The 24079-nt window shown below is 40.8% G+C and overlaps 1 protein-coding gene and 1 long non-coding RNA gene across 8 annotated transcripts in view; one reads left to right on the forward strand and one right to left on the reverse strand.

The window, feature by feature from the left end:
* LOC108636606 lies at positions 16596 to 17943 on the reverse strand. 2 transcript variants are annotated; one of them, XR_001918495.1, is made up of 3 exons: positions 17810 to 17943; positions 16966 to 17154; positions 16596 to 16716 (listed from the first exon to the last, which is right to left on the reverse strand). It is a non-coding gene; the product is annotated as an uncharacterized LOC108636606 (long non-coding RNA). The 2 variants fall into 2 exon arrangements; XR_001918496.1 differs by having other exon boundaries at positions 16966 to 17290.
* The window catches only part of SAP30 (Sin3A associated protein 30), a 93862-nt gene continuing 87854 nt past the window's right edge, over positions 18072 to 24079 (forward strand). For 5 of the 6 annotated variants that reach the window (XR_001918410.1, XR_001918408.1, XR_001918409.1 and 2 more), the window contains exons 1-3: positions 18072 to 18845; positions 20388 to 20513; positions 21038 to 21136. Coding sequence is in view for 1 of the 6 variants with exons in the window: in XM_018051817.1 (XP_017907306.1) it covers positions 18531 to 18845; positions 20388 to 20513; positions 21038 to 21136; positions 23165 to 23287 (663 nt within the window). In the remaining 5 variants the exon portion in view is untranslated. Of the gene's footprint in view, positions 18846 to 20387; positions 20514 to 21037; positions 21137 to 23164; positions 23493 to 24079 lie in introns of those variants that run through there. The other variant, XM_018051817.1, reaches the window with a different exon arrangement.

The raw sequence follows: 24079 nt of genomic DNA on the forward strand, positions 1-24079 counted from the left end.
CTTTTAAGAGTCCCTTAGACTGCAAGGAGATCCAACCATTCCATCCTAAAGGATATCAGTCCTGAATATTCATTAGAAGGAATGATGCTGAAACTCAAACTCCAGTACTTTGGCCACCTGATGTGAAGAACTGACTCATTTTAAAAGACCCTGATGCTGGGAAAGATTGAAGGCCAGAGGAAAAGGGGACGACCGAGGATGAGATGGTTGGATGGCATCACCGACTATGGACATGAGTTTGAGTAGGCTCCGGTAGTTGGTGATGGACAGGGAAGCCTGGTGTGCTGCAGTCCAGGGGGTTGCAAAGAGTTGGACAGGACTGAGCGACTGAACTGAACTGTGAGTTTTTATAGCATGTAGAAGTAGACTCTGGGCTTCCCTGGTGGCTCAGTCGGTAAAGAATCCTCCTGCGATACAGGAGACCTGGGTTCGATCCCTAGATTGAGAAGATCACCTGGAAGAGGGCATGGCAACCCACCCCAGCATTCTTTGCCCAGAGAATCCCCTTGGACAGAGGATCCTGGTGGACTGCCATCCATGGGGTCGAAAAGAGTTGGACATGACTGAGCAAATAAGCATAGCACAGCACAGAAGTAGACTGTAAAAACAAGATAGCACAAATAAATGGAAAGTAGTCATTTGTATTAAGCTGTAATATGCCTAGCATGCTGTACTTTGGTTGGGGTCCTAGTTACAAAGATATTTCTCATGCTCGGTTATTTGTGTCTGATTCTTTGTGGCCCTGCAGACTGTGGCCAGCCAGGCTCCACTGTCCGTGGAATTTTTCAGGCAAGAATACAGCAGTGGGTTGCTATTTCCTTCTCTAGGACATCTTCCTAACCCAGGGATCAAACCTGAGTCTCCTACATTGGCAGGTGGATTCTTTACCAGTGAACCACCTAGGAATCCCTACATAGGGATATATATATATATATATGCACATACATATACATATATAGGGGTATATGTATATATATTTACATATGTACATATATTGATATGTACATGTGCAAAAAATCATCCTCCTGTATGTAGGATACTAGGTCTTGAATAAGTCTATGCTAAAAAGCCAATGACTCATGGTTTTAGAAAAGGCAGAGGAACTAGAGATCAAATTGCCAACATCCACTGGATCATGGAAAAAGCAAGAGAGTTCCAGAAAAACATCTATTTTTGCTTTACTGACTATGCCAAAGCCTTTGACTGTGTGAATCACAATAAACTGTGGAAAATTCTGAAAGAGATGGGAATACCAGAGCACTTCTGCCTCTTGAGAAACCTATATGCAGATCAGGAAGCAAAAGTTGGAACTGGACATGGAACAACAGACTGGAAAGGAAAAGGAGTACATCAAGGCTATATATTGTCACCCTGCTTATTTAACTTATATGCAGAGGACATCATGAGAAATGCTGGGCTGGAAGAAGCACAAGCTGGAATCAAGATTGCTGGGAGAGATCTCAATAACCTCAGATATGCAGATGACACCACCCTTATGGCAGAAAGTGAAGAGGAGCTAAAGAGCCTCTTGATGGAAGTGAAAGAGGAGAGTGAAAAGTTTGGTTTAAAGCTCAACATTCAGAAAACCAAGATCATGGCATCTGGTCCCATCACTTCATGGGAAATAGATGGGGAAACAGTGGAAACAGTGGCTGACTATTTTGTTGGGCTCCAAAATCACTGCAGATGGTGACTGCAGCCATGAAATTAAAAGATGCTTACTCCTTGGAAGAAGAGTTATGATCAATCTAGATAGCGTATTGAAAAGCAGAGACATTACTTTGCCGACTAAGGTCCTTCTAGTCAAGGCTATGGTTTTTCCAGTGGTCACGTATGGATGTGAGAGTTGTATGAAGAAAGCTGAGTGCTGAAGAATTGATGCTTTTGAACTGTGGTGTTGGAGAAGACTCTTGAGAGTCCCTTTTACTGCAAGGAGATCCAACCAGTCCATTCTAAAGGAGATCAGCCCTGGGATTTCTTTGGAGGGAATGATGCTGAAGCTGAAACTCGAGTACTTTGGCCACTTCATGCGAAGAGTTGACTCATTGGGAAAGACTCTGATGCTGGGAGGGATTGGGAGCAGGAGGAGAAGGGGACGACTGAGGATGAGATGGCTGGATGGCATCACTGACTCAATGGACGTGAGTCTGAGTGAACTCTGAGAGTTGGTGATGGACAAGGAGGCCTGGCATGCTGCGATTCCTGGGGTCGCAAAGAGTTGGACACGACTGAGCGACTGAATTGAACTGAACTGAATGGCTACTAAGCATATGAAAATGTGTTTTGCATCATTAATCATCAGGAAAATGCAAATTAAACCTACAGTGAAATACTACCTCACACCTACTGGGGTGCCTGTAGTCGAAAAGGCAGGAAGTAGCAAGTGTGGGTGAAGATATGGAAAAATTGGAACACTCATGCATCAGTGTACTGATGGGTACAGTCACTATGGAAAACCATTTAGCAGTTTCTCAAAATTTGCACGTATATTTATCTGGCACTTCCACTCTTAGGATCTACCCAAGAGGAAAGAAAACCTATATCTGCAGAAATAACTTGTATATGAATGTTTATAGCAGCTTTTCTTATAATAGCCAAAAACTGGAAACAATCCCAACGTCCACAAACTGATGAAGGAATGAAGAAATATGTGGTATATCTATATACTGGAATTCTTCATCAATAAAAAGGAATCAAGGGGAAAATGGACAGACACTAATACAAGTTATAACATGGATGGACCCTTAAAAACTTTATGCTAAGGCAAGCAAGACACAAATGACAACATATTGTATGATTGTGTCTATGTGAAATTTATAGAAAAGGCACAGAAAGCAGAAGAGTGGTTGCCTTAGGGCTGAACAGAGAAACCAGTTTGACAGCACAGAGGCACAAAGCTTTTTTCAGAAGATGGAAATATTCTGAAACTGAATTATGGTGATAGTTTCACAACTGTATAAATTAAAAATCTTCGAAGTGTACACTTGAGTGGGTAAATTTGTGATATGTAAAATATGCCTCAGTAAAGCTTTTTTTTCCCTCAAAGACCAATGATTTATTTTTTCCAGTTGCAGAGTACTGAATCCAAAACAGTCAAGAACAATTTAAACTTTAACAATGAGAACTGCAAAATATAGTATGAAAACAGAGGGATCTTTTGAGAGGAAATGACTACTATTCTTCTGTTTTAGAAAAGAGCAGTGAAGAGAGTCAGCAGTTATTGAATTGGGTAATAGCATTGTTCATTTGGCTCATATTTAACCGAATATATATTGCTTTCATACAGTAGGAAAAGAACTCTTTCATAACTTCTAAAAAATTTTTTGTTTACTTTTTTGTAGGTGTTTCCAGTGAAAGTCAGTTTGTGATGTATTAATAGTATGCAGATCTTGTATCTAGCCAATGACAAATTTAAAGTTTGGTAATGATAAAAATTGTAAATTCTGGTGTAAATACTCATAGGAGTGGCATACAACTTTGCCCTCCAGATAATTTACTATGCTTAGTAATTTGATGGTATTTAAAAATATGTTTGCAAACAATATGAGATTTTTCAGATACACTTTAAAAAAGTCCATCTAAATTCAAAGCCTAGAATTCTAATTAGACTAAAAAAATTATCCATAGTTGAAGGTTGAACTAATTAATAAAGAAGAAAGAGTTATTCTTTGCCTAGTAGGACAAGCCGAAATGAAAGTTAAACTGGTCTTACTTTGTGGAAAACTTTGTCATTCTAGGAATTTCTATAACCAGTTCTCTAGACAATGATCCCACCTTTGTACAGACACAGCAGTATTTTGTCTGTTCAGTAACCTCAAGGCCTTTCTCATTCCCACATTGTGTGTGGGGGGGGGGTCTCTTTTTGGACGGGGGTGGTTCGGGGAGTGGCAGGGTGAGGAGGACTGGTCTCAAGAATCTTGGGAATGGAGTAAATGTAACCTAGAATCTGAGTGTGCTCTCTCTGCTGAGTAGGAAATCAAAAGCAAGTCTATGCTCAAAAATCAAAAACAAGTCAGTGGGATAATTCCATACAAATGTAAAATAATCTTAACATGGATAAGATTTAACCCAAAGAATCTGTATTTCTCAGGCCTTTCTCCTGCACAAAATCCCTACAGCACTCCACTCTCAGCAGTCTGGATTCACCTTAGCTTCTAATGCTTGTCCTCCAGTGCCAGTGCTGCTGCCCAGCCTGCACACCACTCCCACCCCTGCAACAGCTTCAGGGAAACCTTAAAGCTCTGTGCCTCTGGATGCCTATATTATGTCTAAAGCAGATGAGAAGAAACACTGAAAACATACATGCTGATTTATGACACAAGAGCAAAGGAGAAGACAAGACACAGGTAGAGCGGTGACTGTAACAAGCAGTAAGTAATGATAAGGGCAGATCATGGGGCCGGTTGCACATAGTGACAGATGTGTGCTGCGGGATCTTAGACTTATAACATTCATGGCTAATGTCATGTATTTAACAAGAGGATGTGATACGCGATGCCATTTATTTAACAAACATTTCTGCTTTGTGCCAGCCACTGTTCTAAGTGCTCTAAAAATACTTAATACTAATAATGCCAATGAGATAGAAATACTACTGTTACCTTCACTTTACAGAGGAAGTCACTGAGGCAAAGAGAGTGAGTGAGTTGCCCTAGTTCACCGTGTCAGTTCTTATTCAGTCAGGAAAGGAAAAGCCACTTTGGACATTTAAGAAGGAATGTTATTCCCTTTGTTTTGAGGGAATCCTGACAGAAGGACTGAAGGACCAAAAGGGAGAGTGTTGCTATCCAGAGGGTGCTGCAAGAACACCTAGCATCCCTGCCCTGGGGAAACAGAAGAGAAAGCTGTGTTATCCAAAACCCACAAATGTGTGCTTCTGAGATTTTTGGAAGTGAACTGTTGGATTATTAGGATGATGTCTGCTAGCTGCTTTACGGGAAGCCAGCAGCCTTCGGGGCCCCCTGTTGCTGGAGCCAGCACAGAGTAGCACAGCACTGATAAGGCTACTGGAGCCCCAAGAAAGGAAAAGCACCTTCCACCCTCCTGACTGCTGAGCTCCTGTCAGCAGAACCCTACTGGAGATGTCCCGGCAAGTGAGTCTAGGACATGTTGTTTAGGGTTTCAGAACCCTTGAAGAGGCTAGAGAAAGAAGCTGAGAGACTACAGACACATAACCTCCATAGTCAAACAACTGGCAAGTGGCTGAGCTTGAGCCTCAAGCAGTCTGGTTCCTGAGCCCATGCTCAGTCAACTACTGCAATGTGCTATGGCACCGTGAAAGAAAGAAAGTGAAGTCTCTCCATCGTCTCTGACTCTCTGTGACCCTATGGACTGTAGCCTACCAGGCTCCTCTGTCCATGGGATTTTCCAGGCAATGTTACTGGAGTGGATTGCCATTTCCCTCTCCAGGGGATCTTCCTGACCCAGGGATCGAACCCGGGTCTCCCGCGTTGTAGACAGACGCTTTACTGTCTGAGCCACCAGGGAAGTCCTATGGCACTGTGGTATACTGTAATAAGAGTATTTCACACGTTTTAAATTAATGCCTGATCATTAATGTCTTGGCAGCAAAAAAATTGTAGGACTTGTATGCATTAAATATTGTGCAAATATTTAGCAAGTTCCTACTTTGTCCTAGGTTCTACTGGAAATACATTGAGAGGGAGGAGAAAAAAGCAAAGAGGAAAAGAGCTCCCATCTCCCTATTTCAGATTGAACAAAATTCCCTGGGAAGGATTCCAGCTGGCTTGGCTTGAATCCTGTGCTCACCCACTGGACCAAGTACTTTAGCTCCTGGGCGGATTTTAGGGAAATAGCCTTGTGGAAATGCCCTCTATAATCCCGAGACAAGGATTTGAGTGCAGGTAGTTTATCTGGAGGATTCAGGAAACACCAGTCAGAGGTGGGGAAGTCAGACAAAGAAGGGAAGGCAGTAAATAAAGGGTGCCTTATCAAGTCGGCTGGCTACCACTGGTACTGCCTGGAGTAATCCCATGGGAAAGCTGGGAATTAGTATGAAACCCAGGCCTCAAAGTTACCCACCTGAGAGGCAAGAGAGCTAGGATATCTGTTACAACAGATTCTGTCACTCACTAGGTGAGACCTGCTGAGAGGAGAGCCAGGCCCTTCTTCCGAAATGCCCTGACAGTTTTGTCTTCATCCTCAGAAGACAGCCCTAGGGCAAAGATGCTGATCCTGGGAGCAAGAAAGCAGCCTGAGATTAATGGGAAAGGCCAGACTATCATCAGTAGGCATGACTTACAAACCTGATTATACATTCTTTTGTGGCCAAACTTCAAAAACTACCTGCAAAGTTAGGGAAATGGTCCATAGGATACCACCCTCACTTCTGACACCAGCCTCAGAGTTCAGGGTTCCCAAGACCCCTGTTAGGGTTGATGATATATTTGAAGGATGCAGAGAACTTACTGAAATCAGTTATACTCACAGTTATGGTTTATTACAGCAAAAGGAAACATTAAAATCAGCCAAGAGAATTGGTACACAGGGAGGCCAGAAATCCAAATGTGCAGTGGAGTCATGGACAGCATTACTCTCCCAGGAACAATGTGCAATGACACACACAGAATACTGCCATCTAGGGGAGCTTATCTGAGTCTTGGTTTCCAGAGTTTTCACTGGGGCTCAGTTATGTGGACATGGTTGACGGCCCTCATGGCTGATTTTTTAGTCTCCAGCCTCTCTGGAAGTAGAAAGGATACCATGTGGCCCAGGGCCCCAGGTAAACAAAGCTACTCTTCTTAGAAATTACCTCCCAGGACATGAGGGCAAAGACCAAACCAGTAAGGATAATTCTTTACTACACATCCCCAAGATGTCAAAACACTCAATTCTCTGATTATATTCTCATAAGATGTAGATATTAATAACCTATTGTCTGGCTCCCAGCTACCTGAGTCTTATGCTTATTATTTGTTTGTGATTTTACTTCACAGCTATGATTGTTTTGTTAAGCTTTTCAGATTCATGTTGAAATTATAAATTTCGTTTGTTTTATGGTAAATTTTCATCTTCTGTAAGAAAATTGTGTTTTCTTACTGTAGCTTTCAGTAACTATTATGCATATGACTTTCACAATCCTCATATTTTAATTTTCCTAGACTATCATCAGGAGGTAGAAAGAAGGGCCACGATAGCCTTACAGAACTAATCTCTGGTGCACTTTCTCCTCCATTGCTATAGCAAATGACTTCCCTAAATTATGGCAGCTTTATGAAGTTACATTTCCTCTACCTCTCAGTACCTAACCTAGCTCTAAAGACCTTCTGCACATAGTTCTCAACTTCCTGATTTATTCACAGGCTTCAGGGACCAAGGCTTTGCTTTTCAAAATAATATTGCTTTTAGAAAGTTATTTTACTGGTATTTTCTAAGATCTGCTATCTCTGATTAGTTACTTTGTCCTGTCTCACCCTCTTGGATGTTTGAACCCTATTTCAAGCTCATTTCTTTCCCAAAATGTCCTCTTGAGTTCCTACATACACTTGTACTGTTTCTGGTCTCAGTTGCCTACTACAGTATTCACATGTAATTTGGAGTGTTGGGGTTTTGTTAGTCAGCTCTTTGCTGAAAACTGTTTCGTGTGAATTTATTTTCATTTCTATGTTGCTATGGATAGATTTCAGGAAATTAAAAAAACGTTTCAGAACTAAACAGACTCCATGTTCTTATAGACTGATTATATAATTAATTTTTCTCCCATGTTCTTAAACGAAGAAAGTCTCTGAAAGTACTATAATTATTGGCTTTATTATTTTTTTGCTTTTATTTTTTAATTTAAAAAAATATAAATTTATTTATTTTAATTGGAGGTTAATTACTTTACAATATTGTATTGGTTTTGCCATACATCAAGATGAATCTGCCACAGGTATACACGTGTTCCCATCCTGAACCCCCCTCCCTCCTCCCTCCCCGTACCATCCCTCTGGGTCGTCTCAGTGCACCAGCCCCAAGCATCCAGTATCATGCATGGAACCTGGACTGGCGATTCAGCCTTTTGGCTAAGATCAAGTGTAGTTATCTGTTCTTATCAATTATTGGCTTCAGATAATGAACAAGAATGTTCTAGTTATCATCAGCCTAATTAGAGCCAGTTATATAGATGTTTGGGCTTCCCAGGTGACACTAGTAGTAAAGAACCCACCTGCCAATGCAGGAGACATAAGAGGTGCAGGTTCAATGCCTGTGTTGGGAAGATCCCCTTGAGGAAGGCACAGCAACCCACTCCAGTATTCTTGCCTGCAGAATCCCATGGACAGAGGAGTCTGGCAGGCTACAATCTGTAGGGTCACACAGAGTTGGACACAACTGAAGTGATTTAGCATGCATGCACATATGGATGTTCACACCTACTATAACACTAAGCCTATTGTCTAGAAATGGAAAATCATATGAGGCCTACAGTATAGATAAAATTTTTAAGTGAAACAGCCTCAGAGAGAAGCAGCATTTTATTTTGATATGCTAAAAATAGAATTATTAGTAAAATGTTCCTCCTGGACCCAGATGATTAGAGCATAGTGCAGGAATGTTGTGAGGGTCTTATTGGATCTTGCATTAATCCAGTTGGATTAGGGATGAAGAGATGTCCTGAGACTTCTTGGTTTATCCTGGGGATTTAAAGCTATATTCAACTTATTTTTAAAGATTAATACTATTCCATCTTGGTAGTCAGCCACAAATAGTTTATTTGTAGAGCAAGCTCCTGCATTACCTGGGAATTATCTGTGCTTTTTGTACACCTCACATTCTGGTGAGAAGAAAATCACGGAAGCAGCAGAGATAGGCTAGACTCTGAACAGTATTAGACTGCAGATGTTGTTTTTAACATAAGACGGTACTAGTTATAACCAGTCAACTTAAGAAAAGGTGAGAAAAAAAGCTGAGCATTTGTCAGTCATTTGGGTCTAGGCCTGGAGTCCAATACACATTAAAGATGGTAACCCTAGTGAAACATCCCCCAGTCTGTGACAGGACCCCAAGAAGCATAGCCCCAAAGTGGAGCTGTGGATTCTTTTGGCTTAGAAATCCACATGTATTGGTTCAGGACTATTAGCACCCTTAGGACCTGCAAGAAGGCAATGAAACTGCTGTTTGGAAGAATGCAACATGATCCAGTGCCTTAAATTATTTCCATAATTACTTTTTCAAATAAAATGAATAGCAAATAATCCAAGATGATGGGATGAAAGGGTAGTCATAATCAGCCAGCACCAACAGAAACCACAGACAAAAGAAAAAGGCTTAATAATAACAAGGATAGTCTTTCTACCACTATGCTTGTTCTATTCATGAGAAAAAGTCAAGCTTATAAATTTTGTCAAGAAACTGGAAACCATAAGAAGTGACTTTTAAGATTTGAAAAATAACCAAACTGGAATTACATAACTAGAAAACAACATTTAAAAGGATTAAAACTCTGGGTAAATTTTAGAGCTGATTAGGCACACCTAAAGAGACAATGAGTAGGAAGGTAGGTCTACAAAACATGCCAAATGAAGAAAGGAGAGACAAAACTAAAAGTAAAACAATACTGAAGATAGAGCAGGAGACATGGAGGAAACACTGGAATGGTCTAATACATGCGGAATTGGGGCCCCAGAAATGAATGAGACAGTAAGGGCCCCATGATTGTTCTCACTGTTCAGTCACCAAGTTGTGTCCGACTCTGCCACCCCATGGACTATAGAACTAGGTGATATGTGAAGAAATAATGGCTGAAAATTTTTTAAAAATTGATTAAAGATGTTAATCTATTAATTTAAGAAGCCAATAAAGTCCAAGTAGGAATTTAAAAAATGAAAGGCATTTTACTTTAAATGAAACTAGAAGATCAAAGACAGAAAAAAGCTTTTAAAAGATGCCAGGAAAAAAAAAAAAAAAACCCAAATGAAAGGGGAAGGTAAAGATTAATACTAGGCTAAAAAATGTGAAGAAGACATAAGTTTCAGTGTTAAAAAAATAGAAACAAAGTATACAATTTCCAAACTAACTAATGGGACTATAAAAAATAATCCAAAAGAAAGCAAAAAAAGAACATAAGAGTAGGCAAAAGAAATATAAAGCACAAAAAGTGAAGAATTAGTATAGTTGGATTTAAGTATATTAAAATATATTAGTAATTACATAACTCTAAATAGACTAAATGCCCTAGTTAAAACGCAAAGATTATCAGGCTAGATTTAAAAGGAAAACATGCTAAACCACATGTTCTAGAGCACCTAAGACATTAGGATACAGAAAGGCTGAAAGTGAAAAGATAGAAGAATATGCCAACACCAAATAAAAGACAGGTGCTATAACTATTGATATATTGATAGCAACCAGACAAAACAAAGCTAAGGTCAGAAGGTCACTACAGAATGTTAAAATGTTCAGCTCTGGGTTTACGTAACAGTTTTTAATATGTGTTAATAATATAGTCAACATACGTAAAGCAAGAATTGATAGAACTAAAGAGAAATCAAACTAAGTGGGATATTTTTACTTAGTGGAACAAATAAACAAAAAAGTCTCTAAGGATATATGAGTTATTAATCCATTTAATAGTACCCAATGGGCATAAATAGAACACTAACCTAACACAGAAAATAAATTGTTTTTAACTACATACAGAATATTTTAAAAAATTAACCATATTCTTGGTTAAGAAGCAAACTTCATTCAATTTTAGAGGATTTAGAATTACCAGACCATGTGTTTGGAAATTCAGACATGATTCAGCAGTTCTTTTCATCAATACCTGTCCTGTTAAACTGCGATCACAGATGTACCAGAGCACATGCACAAGAATGATCATGGCCTCAAACTGGAACCAACTCCTGTGTCCATCAATAGGATGGGTTAAATAGTGTATCTTATTCATCCACAATGAAAAGAGCTAGTTAAGCGAGGTACAAGATCTTCAAATCAGTGAAGTCAGAGAAAACAGTAACAGAGTACACGATTCCACTTTCATAAAGTTCAAAACCAGGCAACTAAAAAGTCTTTTTAGAGTTCATAACTGTGCCGTAAAATTATAAAGAAAAGGGAGGCAGTGACCATCGTAAGTCAGCATAGCTGCTGCTGGCCTGGAGACGATTATGAGGGAAAAGGAGCACATAGGGTGCCAGCAGTCAGTCAGGGTCGGCTGCATTGGTGGTGCCTCCTGCAAAAATCTTTTCCTTTGTCCCTTGTTCTGTCTCTGGACCTGCTACAGTGTTTTTCTAATCTGCTATTTAATGTTGCTGTCCTTTGGGTACAGCGGTTCTTATTGGTCAAAGGCAGACTCTTACAGGAGCCTGATTCCCCCACTCAGCTTGCTGGCAGGGAGAGGGAGAGACTGCCCACGCCAGCAGTCACTCTCTGCCATCAGCTCTCGGTGCTAAGGCAGAGCAGAGATGGGTGAGGAAAGAGCCAACAGAACCCACAAATTTAAAGAAAAGCGGTTAAGAATTTCATCGTGGTAATCGCTGAGCTACAAGCAGAGTGGAGAGAGTAAGGAGTTGGAGGCGGTGGCCCTGAGCCTTCTGAGCCTTGGCCCTGTTGACAGTGTTCTATTTTTTGAGCTGGGTTGCAGTTACATGGATGGTTATTTTACCACAACTGCTTAAACTGGACATTTATGTGGTATGCACTTTTTTGTTGTTGTGCTTATTGTAATTTAAACTAGGACAAAGCATGGAGTAAAACAATATGATCTTAGTTGCAATAAAGTAAAATTATTCCTGTATAAAGATGTTTATACTGGTATGTTAGTCGCTCAGTCATGTCCACTCATTGCCATACCATGGACTGTAGCCCACCAGGCTCCTCTGTCCATGGAATTCTTGAGGCAAGAAAACTGGAGTGGGTAGCCATTGCCTTCTCCAGGGAATCTTCTCAAGCCAGGGACTGAACCTGGGTCTCCTACATTTCATGTAGATTCTTTACCCTCTGAGCCACCAGAGAAGCCAATTTATGGTATATACACATAATTGTTTTCTTAAAAGGAAACATAGGAAATTAACATTAGCTGCTTTTCGGGATATGGACTTGGAGAGATGAGGGGAAATGGGCTTTGGTTTTTTCATACTGAATCTTTTTGTGTCATTAGAACTTACAGTCATGTTCATGTGAGGATTAAGGACCAATTTGCATATTTAAGAAATTATGGAATTGCTTACTTTGCAGTAAAGCTAGAAAAAATTCAATCATATTAAAAGCCTTAGAGGGAAGAAGGCTTCCCTCTAATTTTTCCCTGGGAAAAATTCCTTTCAAAGAATATTTTGAACCCTTTCAGAAAGCAAAGAATATTTTGATGATGTCAAAAATACCCTTGTTATTTAGGTTTAATCTATGTTTCTTTCTTGTCTGTTGTGAGGAAGATTTACCATGAAGCAAATAGACATAAGGTTCAGAGTCCCTCACCGGGACAAGGCTCATATCTAATTTTGCATTCATAATTCTGTATGTTTTTTCTTAGTGATCCTTCAGATTATATAAACTTTGTTGTTGTTCAGTTGCTAAGTCGTGTCTGACTCATTGGGATCCGATGGACTTGAAGCTCCCCAAAACCTGATTCCAACCTTGACTTGGATTATGCCTCCTGCTGAATATGAGAAGTTGTAGAAATAAACAGTGAACCATGGTTGTTAAGAAAATTTCTTTATAGGGACAACAGATTCACTAAAGAGATACTTTAAATCAGGGATAGTGAATTTACATGTCATCTATTGCAGGAACATTTTCGACTTGCCAGAAGTGAATCATTTCCTTCTGTATGCTAAGTCTATACTTTTCCTTTAATTTTATTGAGGGATGTGTCTTAATCTGTCTGTGTGCTTAGTCACTCAGTCATGCCTGACTCTCTGCAACCCCATGGACAATAGCCCGCCAGGCTCCTCTGTCCATGGGGATTCTCCAGGCAAGAATACTGGAGTGGGTTGTCATGCCTTCCTTCAGGGGATCTTCCCAACCCAGGGATTGAACCCAGGTCTCCCACATTGCAGACAGATTCTTTACTGTCTGAACCACCAGGGAAGCCCAAGAATACTGGAGTGGGGAGTCTATCCATTCTCCAGGGGAACTTCCTGACCCAGGAATCAAACCAAGGTCTCCTGCATTGCAGGTGGATTCTTTACTAGCTGAGCTACCAGGGAAGCCCTAGTTTGTCTAGGCTACTGTAAAAAATAACGTTGGCTGGGGGCGGTGTGTGTTGGGGGGGGTGGGCGCTTATAAACAAAATTTATTTCTACCAGTTCTGGAGGGTGGGAAGTCCAAGATCAAGGTGCTGATAGGTTCATGGCTGGTGAGTGTCTACTTTCTGGTTAATAGGTGACAATCTTCTGACATGGATGGCAGAAGGAGTGAGGTTGCTCGCTAGAGCCTCTTTTCTAGGGCACTAATCCCACTCCTGGGGGCTCCACTCCTATGGCCTAATCACCTCCTAAAGACCTGACCTTCAAATCTCATTACATTAAGGATTTGGTTTCAACATAAAAAATTTGTGGGGAACACAAACATTCATTTACAGCAGCAAGTATCATGTGCTTGTCTCTCCCCATTTAGACTGAGCTCCAAAATGATTAGGACCCTCTCCCAATTATTTTTCTATCCCAAGGGCCCAGAAAAGATCCTGGCATGTGAATAAATGAGTATTTGATTGGAACTTTTAAAAACATTGCATTGTCTATAAAGGAGGCATAGTCAGTTTATCACTTTCAGTTCAGTTCAGTTCAGCCACTCAGTTGTGTCTGACTCTTTGCGACCCCATGAATCATAGCACACCAGGCCTCCCTGTCCATCACCAACTCCCGAAGTCCACTCAAACTCATGGCCATCAAGTCAGTGATGCCATCCAGCCATCTCATCCTCTGTCGTCCCCTTCTCCTCCTGCCCCCAATCCCTCCCAGCATCAGAGTCTTTTCCAATGAGTCAACTCTTCGCATGAGGTGGCCAAAGTTTTGGAGTTTCAGCTTTAGCACCAGTGAACACCCAGGACTGATTTCCTTTAGAATGGACTGGTTGGATCTCCCTGCAGTCCAAGGGACTCTTAAAGAGTCTTCTCCAGTACCACAGTTCAAAAGCATCACTTCTTCGGTGCTCAGCTTTCTTCACAGTCCAACTCTCACATCCATACATGACCACAGGAAAAACCATAGCCTTGACTAAACAGACCTTTATTGCCAAAGTAATGTCTCTGCTTTTTAATATGCTATCTAGGTTGGTCATAACTTTCCTTCCAAGGAGTAAGCGTCTTTTAATTTCACGGCTGCAGTAACCATCTGCAGTGATTTTGGAGCCCCCCAAAATAAAGTCTGACACTTTCCACTGTTTCCCCATCTATTTCCCATGAAGTGATGGGACCGGATGCCATGATCTTGGTTTTCTGAATGTTGAGCTTTAAGCCAACTTTTTCACTCTTCTCTTTCACTTTCATCAAGAGGCTTTTTAGTTCCTCTTCACTTTCTGCCATAAGGGTGGTATCATCTGCATAGCTGAGCTTATTGATATTACTCCCGGCAATCTTGATTCCAGCTTGTGCTTCTTCCAGTCCAGCGTTTCTCATGATGTACTCTGCATATAAGTTAAATAAGCAGGGTGACAAGATACAGCCTTGACGTACCTTTTCCTATTTGGAACCAGTCTGTTGTTCCATGTCCAGTTCTAACTGTTGCTTCCTGATCTGCATATAGGTTTCTCAAGAGGCAGGTCAGGTGGTCTGGTATTCCCATCTCTTTCAGAATTTTCCACAGTTTATTGTGACCCACCCAGTCAAAGGCTTTGGCATAGTCAATCAGGCATAAATAAATATTTTTCTGGAACTCTTTTGCTTTTTCCATGATCCAGCAGATGTTGACAATTTGATCTCTGGTTCTTCTGCCTTTTCTAAAACCAGCTTGAACATCTGGAAGTTCACGGTTCATCAGGTATTGCTGAAGCCTGGCTTGGAGAATTTTGAGCATTACTTCATTAGCATCTGAGATGAGTGCAATTGTGTGCTAATTTGAGCATTCTTTGGCATTGCCTTTCTTTGGGATTGGAATGAAAATTGACCTTTTCCAGTCCTGTGGCCACTGCTGAGTTTTCCAAATTTGCTGGCATGTTGAGTGCAGCACTTTCACAGCATCATCTTTCAGGATTTGGAAGAGCTCAACTGGAATTCCGTCGCCTCCACTAGCTTTGTTCGTAGTGATGCTTTCTAAGGCCCACTTGACTTCACATTCCAGGATGTCTGGCTCTAGGTGAGTGATCACACCATCGTAATTATCTGGGTCGTGAAGATCTTTTTTGTATAGTTCTTCCGTGTATTCTTGACACCTCTTCTTAATATCTTCTGCTTCTGTAAGGTCCAGACCATTTCTGTCCTTTTCAAGCCCATCTTTGCATGAAATGTTCCCTTGGTATCTCTAATTTTCTTGCAGAGATCTCTAGTCTTTCCCATTCTGTTGTTTTCCTCTATTTCTTTGCACTGATCGCTGAAAAAGGCTTTCTTATCTCTTCTTGCTATTCTTCGGAACTCTGCATTCAGATGCTTATATCTTTCCTCTTCTTTGCTTTCGCTTCTCTTCTTTTCACAGCTATTTGTAAGGCCTCCTCAGACAGCCATTTTGCTTTTTTGCATTTATTTTCCATGGGGATGGTCTTGATCCTTGTCTCCTGTACAATGTCACGAACCTCCGTCCATAGTTCATCAGGTACTCTATATATCAGATCTAGGCCCTTAAATCTATTTCTCACTTCCACTGTATAATATATGATTTAATCATATGTGTAGAAGATAGGTTATAAATTTTGGGGCAAGAACCACACAGTATTATAAATTAAATTATATAAAAGTACCCCAAATAAAATCTAACATCCTAATATCATGTTTGCTTTAGACTGTAAATGGAAACCACCTTTCAGCCATTCCCAGATAACATCCATAACTCTCCTAACATGACCACCACCCTGAAGTTGGTCCATCCTGTTCATATATTCTTATTATTTAAGAAACTATATCTATAAACAATAAGAAGTATTATTCTGCATTTTAATACTTTAAGCCAACAATATCTAATACAAACATAATGTGAGCTATATGTGTAGTTTAAAATGTTAAAATAGGCATATTTTGCAAAGTAGAAACAAGTCAACTTTAATGTTATATTTAACCCAGTATAGCAAAAATATAATTTGAACTTGTAATTAATGTAAAAAAATTACTAAATTAATATTCTTAAGAAAAATGTTACTAAGTCTTTGAAAACCTGCTGGTAGTTTATATATACTGGCATCTCAGTTCAGGTTTTAAGTTTAGACTTAACATTTAAGTCGAAAAAATAGATTGTTCCAAACATATTTAGAAGTTTTCCAATAAGTGAAATCAGTTTAAAATTTTTTAATGAATTAAAATGAACAATTCAGTTTTTCATTCACAGTTAACCACATTTAAAGTGCTCGATATCCACATAAGGCAAGCAGACACCCTATTGGACGGTGCAGCTTGAAAAGAAAACACAACACTTACCATTCAGCATTTTTTGCCCACTACATTTATTTAAAATGTTTTTCTTCCTTTGCTGTTTCTTAGAGGGCAACCCACTCCGGTGTTCTTGCCTGGAGAATCCCAGGTACAGGGGAGCCTGGTGGGCTCCTGTCTCTGGGGTCGCACAGAGTTCGACATGACTGAAGCGACTTAGCAGCAGCAGTAGCAGCAGCAGAGCGGAAGTGCACAGATGGACTGGATGGCTGTGAATTTCAGGGTAGATGACAGTTTACATTTTAAAAAACTCATTTATCACTCAGTTTACTCTGCAAATATAAAAGAGCTTTCAAAAAAAACCCCTACTGCTTTCTATTTTTGTTTAAACAATGGGATTGAACAGGATATACGTACTGATAAATGACGCGCTACCATTAGCAAAGGTGTAGCTTTCGTACCAGCCACTCCCAACCTTCCACACCGCCCTCCACACGCCCGCGCACACAGACACGTACACAGACACGCGTGCGTGCGCGCGCTCACGAGTCCGAAGCACCCCTTTCCCAGCGATCTCGGCCGAGCGCGCGCCTTCGGTCTCTGGGAGCTCGTGGCTGACCGGAACTCAGAGGGGTTCTGCTTTTTATTTTTCAAGTGTGATTAGACAGGTTCCCGGTTCCTTCGAGGACAAAGTGGAGGTGCCCGGGCTGGAGGCGGAAAGCAGCCCCTTTAAGTCCACTCATCCGGAGCTCCACCTCAGGAGGCGGTAGACAAGAGTGCGCCCCGCAAGCCAGCGCGATCCTCGCACGGACAATGCTCGGATCTGGAGAGCCTCCAGTCCTCCTGCCGAAGGGGAGGTTCGGACGCACGTCACCCCCCCTGCCCACCACCCCCGCAGGCATCCTGATGGACCATCTCGGTCGTCAGTCTGCAGAGCTGCTACCCAGACCCCATGGGGTTAGACATGGGGCCTCTGGGACCCAAAAACTGCCAGAGCCCCGTTCTTCTCGGTTTGGGTTTCCCACAAAAACGTTTAGTTGCTAAGTCGTGTCTGACTCTTGCAACCCCATGGACTGTAGCCTGCCAGGCTCCTCTGTCCACGGGCTTCTCTAAGCAACAATACTGGAGTGGGTTGCCATTTCCTTCTCCAGGGGATCTTCCCCACCCAGGGGTCGAACCCATGTCTCCTGCATTTGGCAGGCGGATTCTTTACCACTGAGCCACGTGGGAAGCCCCACAAAAGACTTCTTTACATAAAAAATTTTTTCACAGATACAAAAAAGGCCCGAAACTTTTTTCCCCCACACCTTCCCTCCCCTCGTATCCCCTCCGTTCCCACCCTCGCACCCCCTCCCCTCCTACCCCCGCCTCCCGCCTTTTGTGCTTCGCTTCAGGAGTTAAGTGACCTCTTCGTCTAAAGTGCCAGCTCTGCAAAATCCAGGAGCTAAACACAGCTCAACTTCCCGGGAGCTACCAGAGCCAGAAAACATCACAAGCCCCCCGCCCCGCCCCCCACCCCGCCCCCCACCACACGCCCCGCCCCCACCCCGCCCCCCACCACACGCCCCTGTTTTCTCAATGTATTACCGAAAAAAAAAAAAACCAGATCCGCCTCCGCGCGATGAATGCTGGGATAAGAAGTTCTCCTAAACCATGAAGCTCGATGTCAGACTGGAGCTTAGGTTGGCTCCCCAAAAGAGTACTACAATTCCCGTGGTGCCCTGCGGGCAGAGTGGAAGGGGCGGGACGGGCGAGGGCGCAATGTGCTTGCGCAGATCGAGGGCCGAAGGGAGGCGGGGGTATCGAGGTCCGACTGCTGAGGAGTCTCCATGTGACAGTGAGCGGCGTCCCAGCTCCAGGCGACGCCAGATTCCAGTTTCCGATCCCACGCCTCGTCCACTGATCCTGTGCCTGCAGACAGCAGCAGGCCGGGGCCTCGTGGTCTTGGCCGGAGGACCCTGGCTCAGAGTTAATAGTCTCCGCTAAGCAGGTGCGAGGGACCGCCGAGACCCCGGCATCTCCAGAGAGGCAGGCGGCGCGGAGAGCGAGGCTTCTGTCAGCGCGGCTCTCCGAGTGCGGGAACATGAACGGCTTCACTCCCGAGGACATGAGCCGCGGCGGGGACGCGGCCGCCGCTGTGGCCGCCGTGGCCGCCGCTTCTGCCGCCGCCGCGTCAGCCGGGAACGGGGCTGGGGCTGGCGCCGGGGCCGAGGTGCCGGGTGCAGGGGCGGTCTCGGCGGCGGGGCCGCCGGGAGCGGCAGGGCCGGGCCCCGGGCAGCTGTGCTGTCTGCGCGAGGACGGCGAGCGGTGCGGCCGGGCGGCGGGCAACGCCAGCTTCAGCAAGAGGATCCAGAAGAGCATCTCCCAGAAGAAGGTGAAGATCGAGTTGGATAAGAGCGTAAGTGACGGCGGTACGCATCTGCTCTGCCCGCCCCCCGGGGCGCTCGGGGAGAAGGGCAGACGCGTGTCGGTGCGGGTGCGGGAGCCCCAGACCTGGGTGCCTCGCGAGCCCGTTCCGGGGTCCCTAGTAGGAAGCAAACAACAAAGTGCTGCAACTCGGCCCGCCGTCCGCAGTAGACACTCTCGCGCCTCCCGGACCCGCTCCCGCGGCCCCACCCGCGCAGGGCCTCCACTCCTCCTCTGAGGGGGGTCAGTGGTGAAACAAAGGGGGCGACCGCGCCGAGAACCCAGAGTAGCTGTCCTGCAACCCACGGCTCCTTCTGGAACCGAGGCACCTTCTTTGTTTTGCTGCCCGAGCGGGTAGCTTCCCCGGTCCAGGAATGGAGTGCAGCCAGGACAGGACGCTGCGGGCGACTAGGACCCTGTCCCGGGTCCCGCGGGTGCGGGGTGGGGGGCCCCCGGCTGCGAGCCGCGCGGCCGTGTCATCATCTAGGGCAGCTGCTCAAGACGTGGGGAGCGGGCAGCCGCTGCGGGTTAGCCCTCGGTTTGGCAGCCATCAGGGTTTCTTTCTTCGTCCTTTCGCAGGTCTGTTCCTCTGACCATCTAGGAGGTTTTTAGAAACGACCATTTCCACTTTTCCGAGCCCTGGGGAGCGGTAATAAATCACAAGATGTGAGAACCAGCACACGTCCTGCATCTTCTTAACTTGCACTTTAGCTCAAAGTTTAATTTGAAAACCTGTTAGCTCACTCCTCAATTTTTTTTTTAAGAAGTAACTGCTGATGTATAAAACCCAGTATTTCAGAGGCTACCTTACAGCTCTCAGAACTATATAATTAACGTTTTTGAGAACTTTATTTGGGATACTTTCTGCCTATTCAGTTAGTTCCTCAATTCTGTTTCCAGTAGTTGAAACTTTCCAGGTATACTTGAATCATTTCACATTGCTTTGGTTGGAAAAACTTATTATAAATAAATGCTTTTATTTAATACTCAGGAAAGTTCATAATTCAAATTTAAATTTAGTAAGGATGTGAAATCAATTTATTTGTCAAAAGTGGATGATTTTGTGTCTGGATTATAATTTGAGTATTAAGTTAGATTAGGAAGCATTCACTATGGTATTAATATTATTAAATGCTCTTTTAAGTAAAGAAAATACTATCAAATAGCAAAATTGTGGCCAGCATCTTTTTGCCCTTGTTTAAAAAAACGGCATAGCTGAACTAATCTAGTTCACCATCGCTGCAATTTGATGACAGAATCCAGAGCATAGGAATTTCTCATTCTCTGCTTCTCTCCCTTCCCTTACTGGCACTTCTCCCTACCCCACCCCCCAGGCCTCTTTAACAATATTGCTAGACATGATATGTTTTAACTGGGTTCAGGACTTAAGAGTAGCAAGAAACATGCCTTGTCTTAACAATGGCCTGTTACTAATGTTTATATTTTTAATAATTCACCGTAACTATGTATTTCACTAATACATAGACACATTTTCCTGTAATCTTAAGTTGTCTGTGAAACTTTTCTGTTTCAGGCAAGACATCTTTACATTTGTGATTATCATAAAAACTTAATTCAGAGCGTGCGAAACAGAAGAAAGAGAAAAGGGAGTGATGATGATGGAGGAGATTCACCTGTCCAAGATATTGACACTCCGGAGGTAGGTGAAAGCTTTGTAAGTTAAATGTAAAACTTCTGAAAGTTTTATTTAAAAAATATGAACAAATTCTAAAAATACTTGAAGCATTTGAAAACTCTAAAAATGAAAGCAAAATTAAATATAGCCAGTTAACATGCAGTTGTGCAGTTTGACTCGTTATGGCTTCAATTGACCACTTTTTTTTTTACTTTAAAAACAATTTACTTATTTTTTTAATTGAAGGATAATTATTTTACAGAATTTTCTTGTTTCCTGTCAAACGTCAGCATGAATCAGCCATAGGTGTACATATGTCCCCTCCCTCTTGAACCTCCCTACTCAATTGATAACTCTTATAGTCCCCAGTCGTTAAGCATCCTCAAAAGATTGAAGTGTTGAATGCATTTTTAGTTTTGATTATTTAAAAGCCTTTTAAAATAATGGAGTTAAATTTTCACTGTGTTGAAGTTGAAATGTTTTTTAGAGCAAATATTAGTCATTAGCAAATGATATGAACTAATTCATATACGTTGATTTTTTTCTAGGTTGATTTATACCAACTACAGGTGAATACGCTTAGGAGATACAAAAGACACTTCAAACTCCCAACTAGACCGGGGCTTAATAAAGCACAGCTTGTTGAGGTATATATAAGTTTTAAACTATTTAACCTTTAATATAAAAAAAGTCATTAAGTACTAATGATGTTAATTTAGTATATATAACAATACATTTTAGTTAGAAAAATCAAAGTTAATAAAATCTAATGTGGAAGAATCTAGTTGCCTAGAAATGTTTGTCTATCACTTAGGAATTCCTTTATATAATGATTACTCATTAGATTATATGCAGTTTTCTAAGCATCTTCTAATACTGACTTTCAAAAATAGTAAGTAAAAGTTTTTTTTAATTCTCTCTCTAGAAACCTGTTTCTTTTAAAATTTTATTTTACTCAGTAAACACTTATTGAGCACCTAATTGAGGCATAATAATAAATTAATAAGCTTTGATGTCTTTGTTAGAATTTTCTTGAAGTTTTTGTTGGAATAGATTTTACAGATAAACCTCTAAACAGTATTCCTGTAACTTGCTGATTTAACTATTTCAGAATTTGTTCTTGTTGGTGTTAGTTTGTTTGTGTGAAGCATCCCTGTTTTTATGACTAAAAAATGCAAAGACTTTTATCCAAGCTTTTACTTATAGGTTCTTGAATATAGGACTTGCAGTCCTTCAGTGAATTTTGAAAAGTTGAGTGCTTGTGTTCTCAGGAAATAATAGAGCCAAGAAATGTGTGTGTCATATTAAGATATCTATAGATTTATATGTTTATACTTCTATCATGTTTAAAATAAAAATGCTTAACCTACTTGACATACTATAAATAAATATGTAAATCAGTTTTCTCATATTCTTCAGCTTGAATTTAGAAAACCAACATTTTATAAAATGTCCATATTGAATAACGTAGGTGAATAGAAGGTACACTTCTTTGGCAGAATGCTTTTTAACATTAAAGCTTTAGCCAGAATTTCTTCTTTCCTTCTTGCTTAGACAACAACAATCTAATTTTTCTTTAAATTTGATTTAAAAGGTCAAGTCCTTTTCAAGTTTTATAGTACATTAATATAACATATTTCCTGCCATGATGAAATTATTAATATATTGATATATAAACAGATACATAGTGAAGGTGCTTTTATTTTGGGACAAATGACAACCTAAGAATTGGTTATTTTAAATGTTATATTTAAATGTATATTTTTTTAAATGCAGAAATCAAACCTGATGTTTTTGATAATCTGATCTTCTTTTAAAGATGTTTTCTTATTTAGAAATGAGAAATCCAAATAGTATGAGTGTTATAACTTAGTCAGAAATGCAGATATTTATAAACAATTCCAGAGTTGAGTGACCAGCCTCCGTAAGTCTCTTATCATTTTCTTTAAGAAGTTTTATCTTCTAGAATCTAAATATGCGTTTCAGTGCCCCAGTTTAGTCTAATATACTTCTACTGGTAGTTGCCGTGCATGTGTTACATTAGCAGAATGAAAAGGCAAGAAGGCAGGTAAACATTCTTCAGTGGACATCCTTTCCCTTCTCATTTCTCATCCATAATTTTTATACAGAAAAAATTTCAGGGAATCTTAACAAAGAATATTTCCAATGAATGAATGAATGAATGAATGTTAAGTCATAGCAGACATATTTGTAAGATAATTCTTGGTTTGTTTCTATCGTACCAAAACTTTTCCGACTTAATGGTTGTTCTTTTTCCATAAGAAAAACCAAAAACCATTATATAATGCATGTGGACTCTTATATTCTGTTTTATTTCATTGATATTTGAAGTTTACAAATAAAAGTATAATTCTTGATCTACATCTCAGCTATAAAATTTAAAAGAAATAAAGTGAAGTACACATTCTGATTAATATATACTTAATTGAGTGGGCTAAGGGGTCTTTTGAAATTACACTATCTCTTGTTCATAACATCTTATTCTTATATGCTTTTTGTCCTGTTGGTATTTTGTTAAATACAGTTTATTTTTGAAAGGAAATAGCGCTTACCACATTTTTTCTTTTGATGACAGTGTTTTTTTTTTTTTTTACCTAGTTTATAAAATCTATTAATTTCTATAATTTAATTTCCTCAATTTTTTTTCTTTATAGATAGTTGGTTGCCACTTTAGGTCTATTCCAGTGAATGAAAAAGACACCTTAACATATTTCATCTACTCAGTGAAGAATGACAAGAACAAGTCAGATCTCAAGGTTGATAGTAGTGTTCACTAGGAGAGATGGAATTAAAACTTGGATGTTCAGATGTTAAGACTGCTTACTGCTTTTTCACGTGTAGAAATATGTTCCTTGTGTATTTTTTCTACAGAGGATTTTCTCTGGTTTTATTTTCTTTGTTTGGACTCTAATTAGTTGGAAACTCATGTACAATGAGCTTTCCTAGATTAAAAAATATTTTAAATAAAGGTTATTACTATTATAGTTGCTTCAGTGTATTTATTTTGTGGAACTTGATTTTTATTTTAAACTGACTTTTAGGGACCAGTATTAATTGAAGTTTTAATTTGAAGATCACTTTATTACCTTTTTTCCCTTTTTTTAGTTCTGAGAAACTAACAAAAGTAATAGATGTCACCCATTTGCTCTCTCTGGGGCAATCTGATTTGGAATTAAGGATATCCTAAATAGTATTATTTTTTAAGTGTTTTTTAGTACTAACAAGTTCAAAATAGCAGGAAGAACAAATAGTTTGATGCCTACTTCCTTCCAAAGAAGAGTTAATGTGTCAGCAAAGGTAAATGTAGTACTGAAAGTTGAAATCTGAATGTAGAATTAAATAGTTTGTCATTTCTTTAAATTTTGTTTTAGTGAAAAAGTATTTATATGGCACAAATATAGAAAGAACGTCTGCACTGCACTTTAATTTTCAGTCATGTTCTGTACTGTTTACAATGCAAATTAAAACTAATAAGTTGCAGAGATCGAGAATTTATCAAGATCTTTAAATTTTGGTCATGCGTAGCTCTGACTTGATTTCTGTTTTATTTAGTTTTATATTTCATTCTC

Source organism: Capra hircus, chromosome 8, assembly GCF_001704415.2.
Source record: "Capra hircus breed San Clemente chromosome 8, ASM170441v1, whole genome shotgun sequence".
In the NCBI taxonomy this organism is placed as follows: Eukaryota; Metazoa; Chordata; class Mammalia; order Artiodactyla; family Bovidae; genus Capra; species Capra hircus.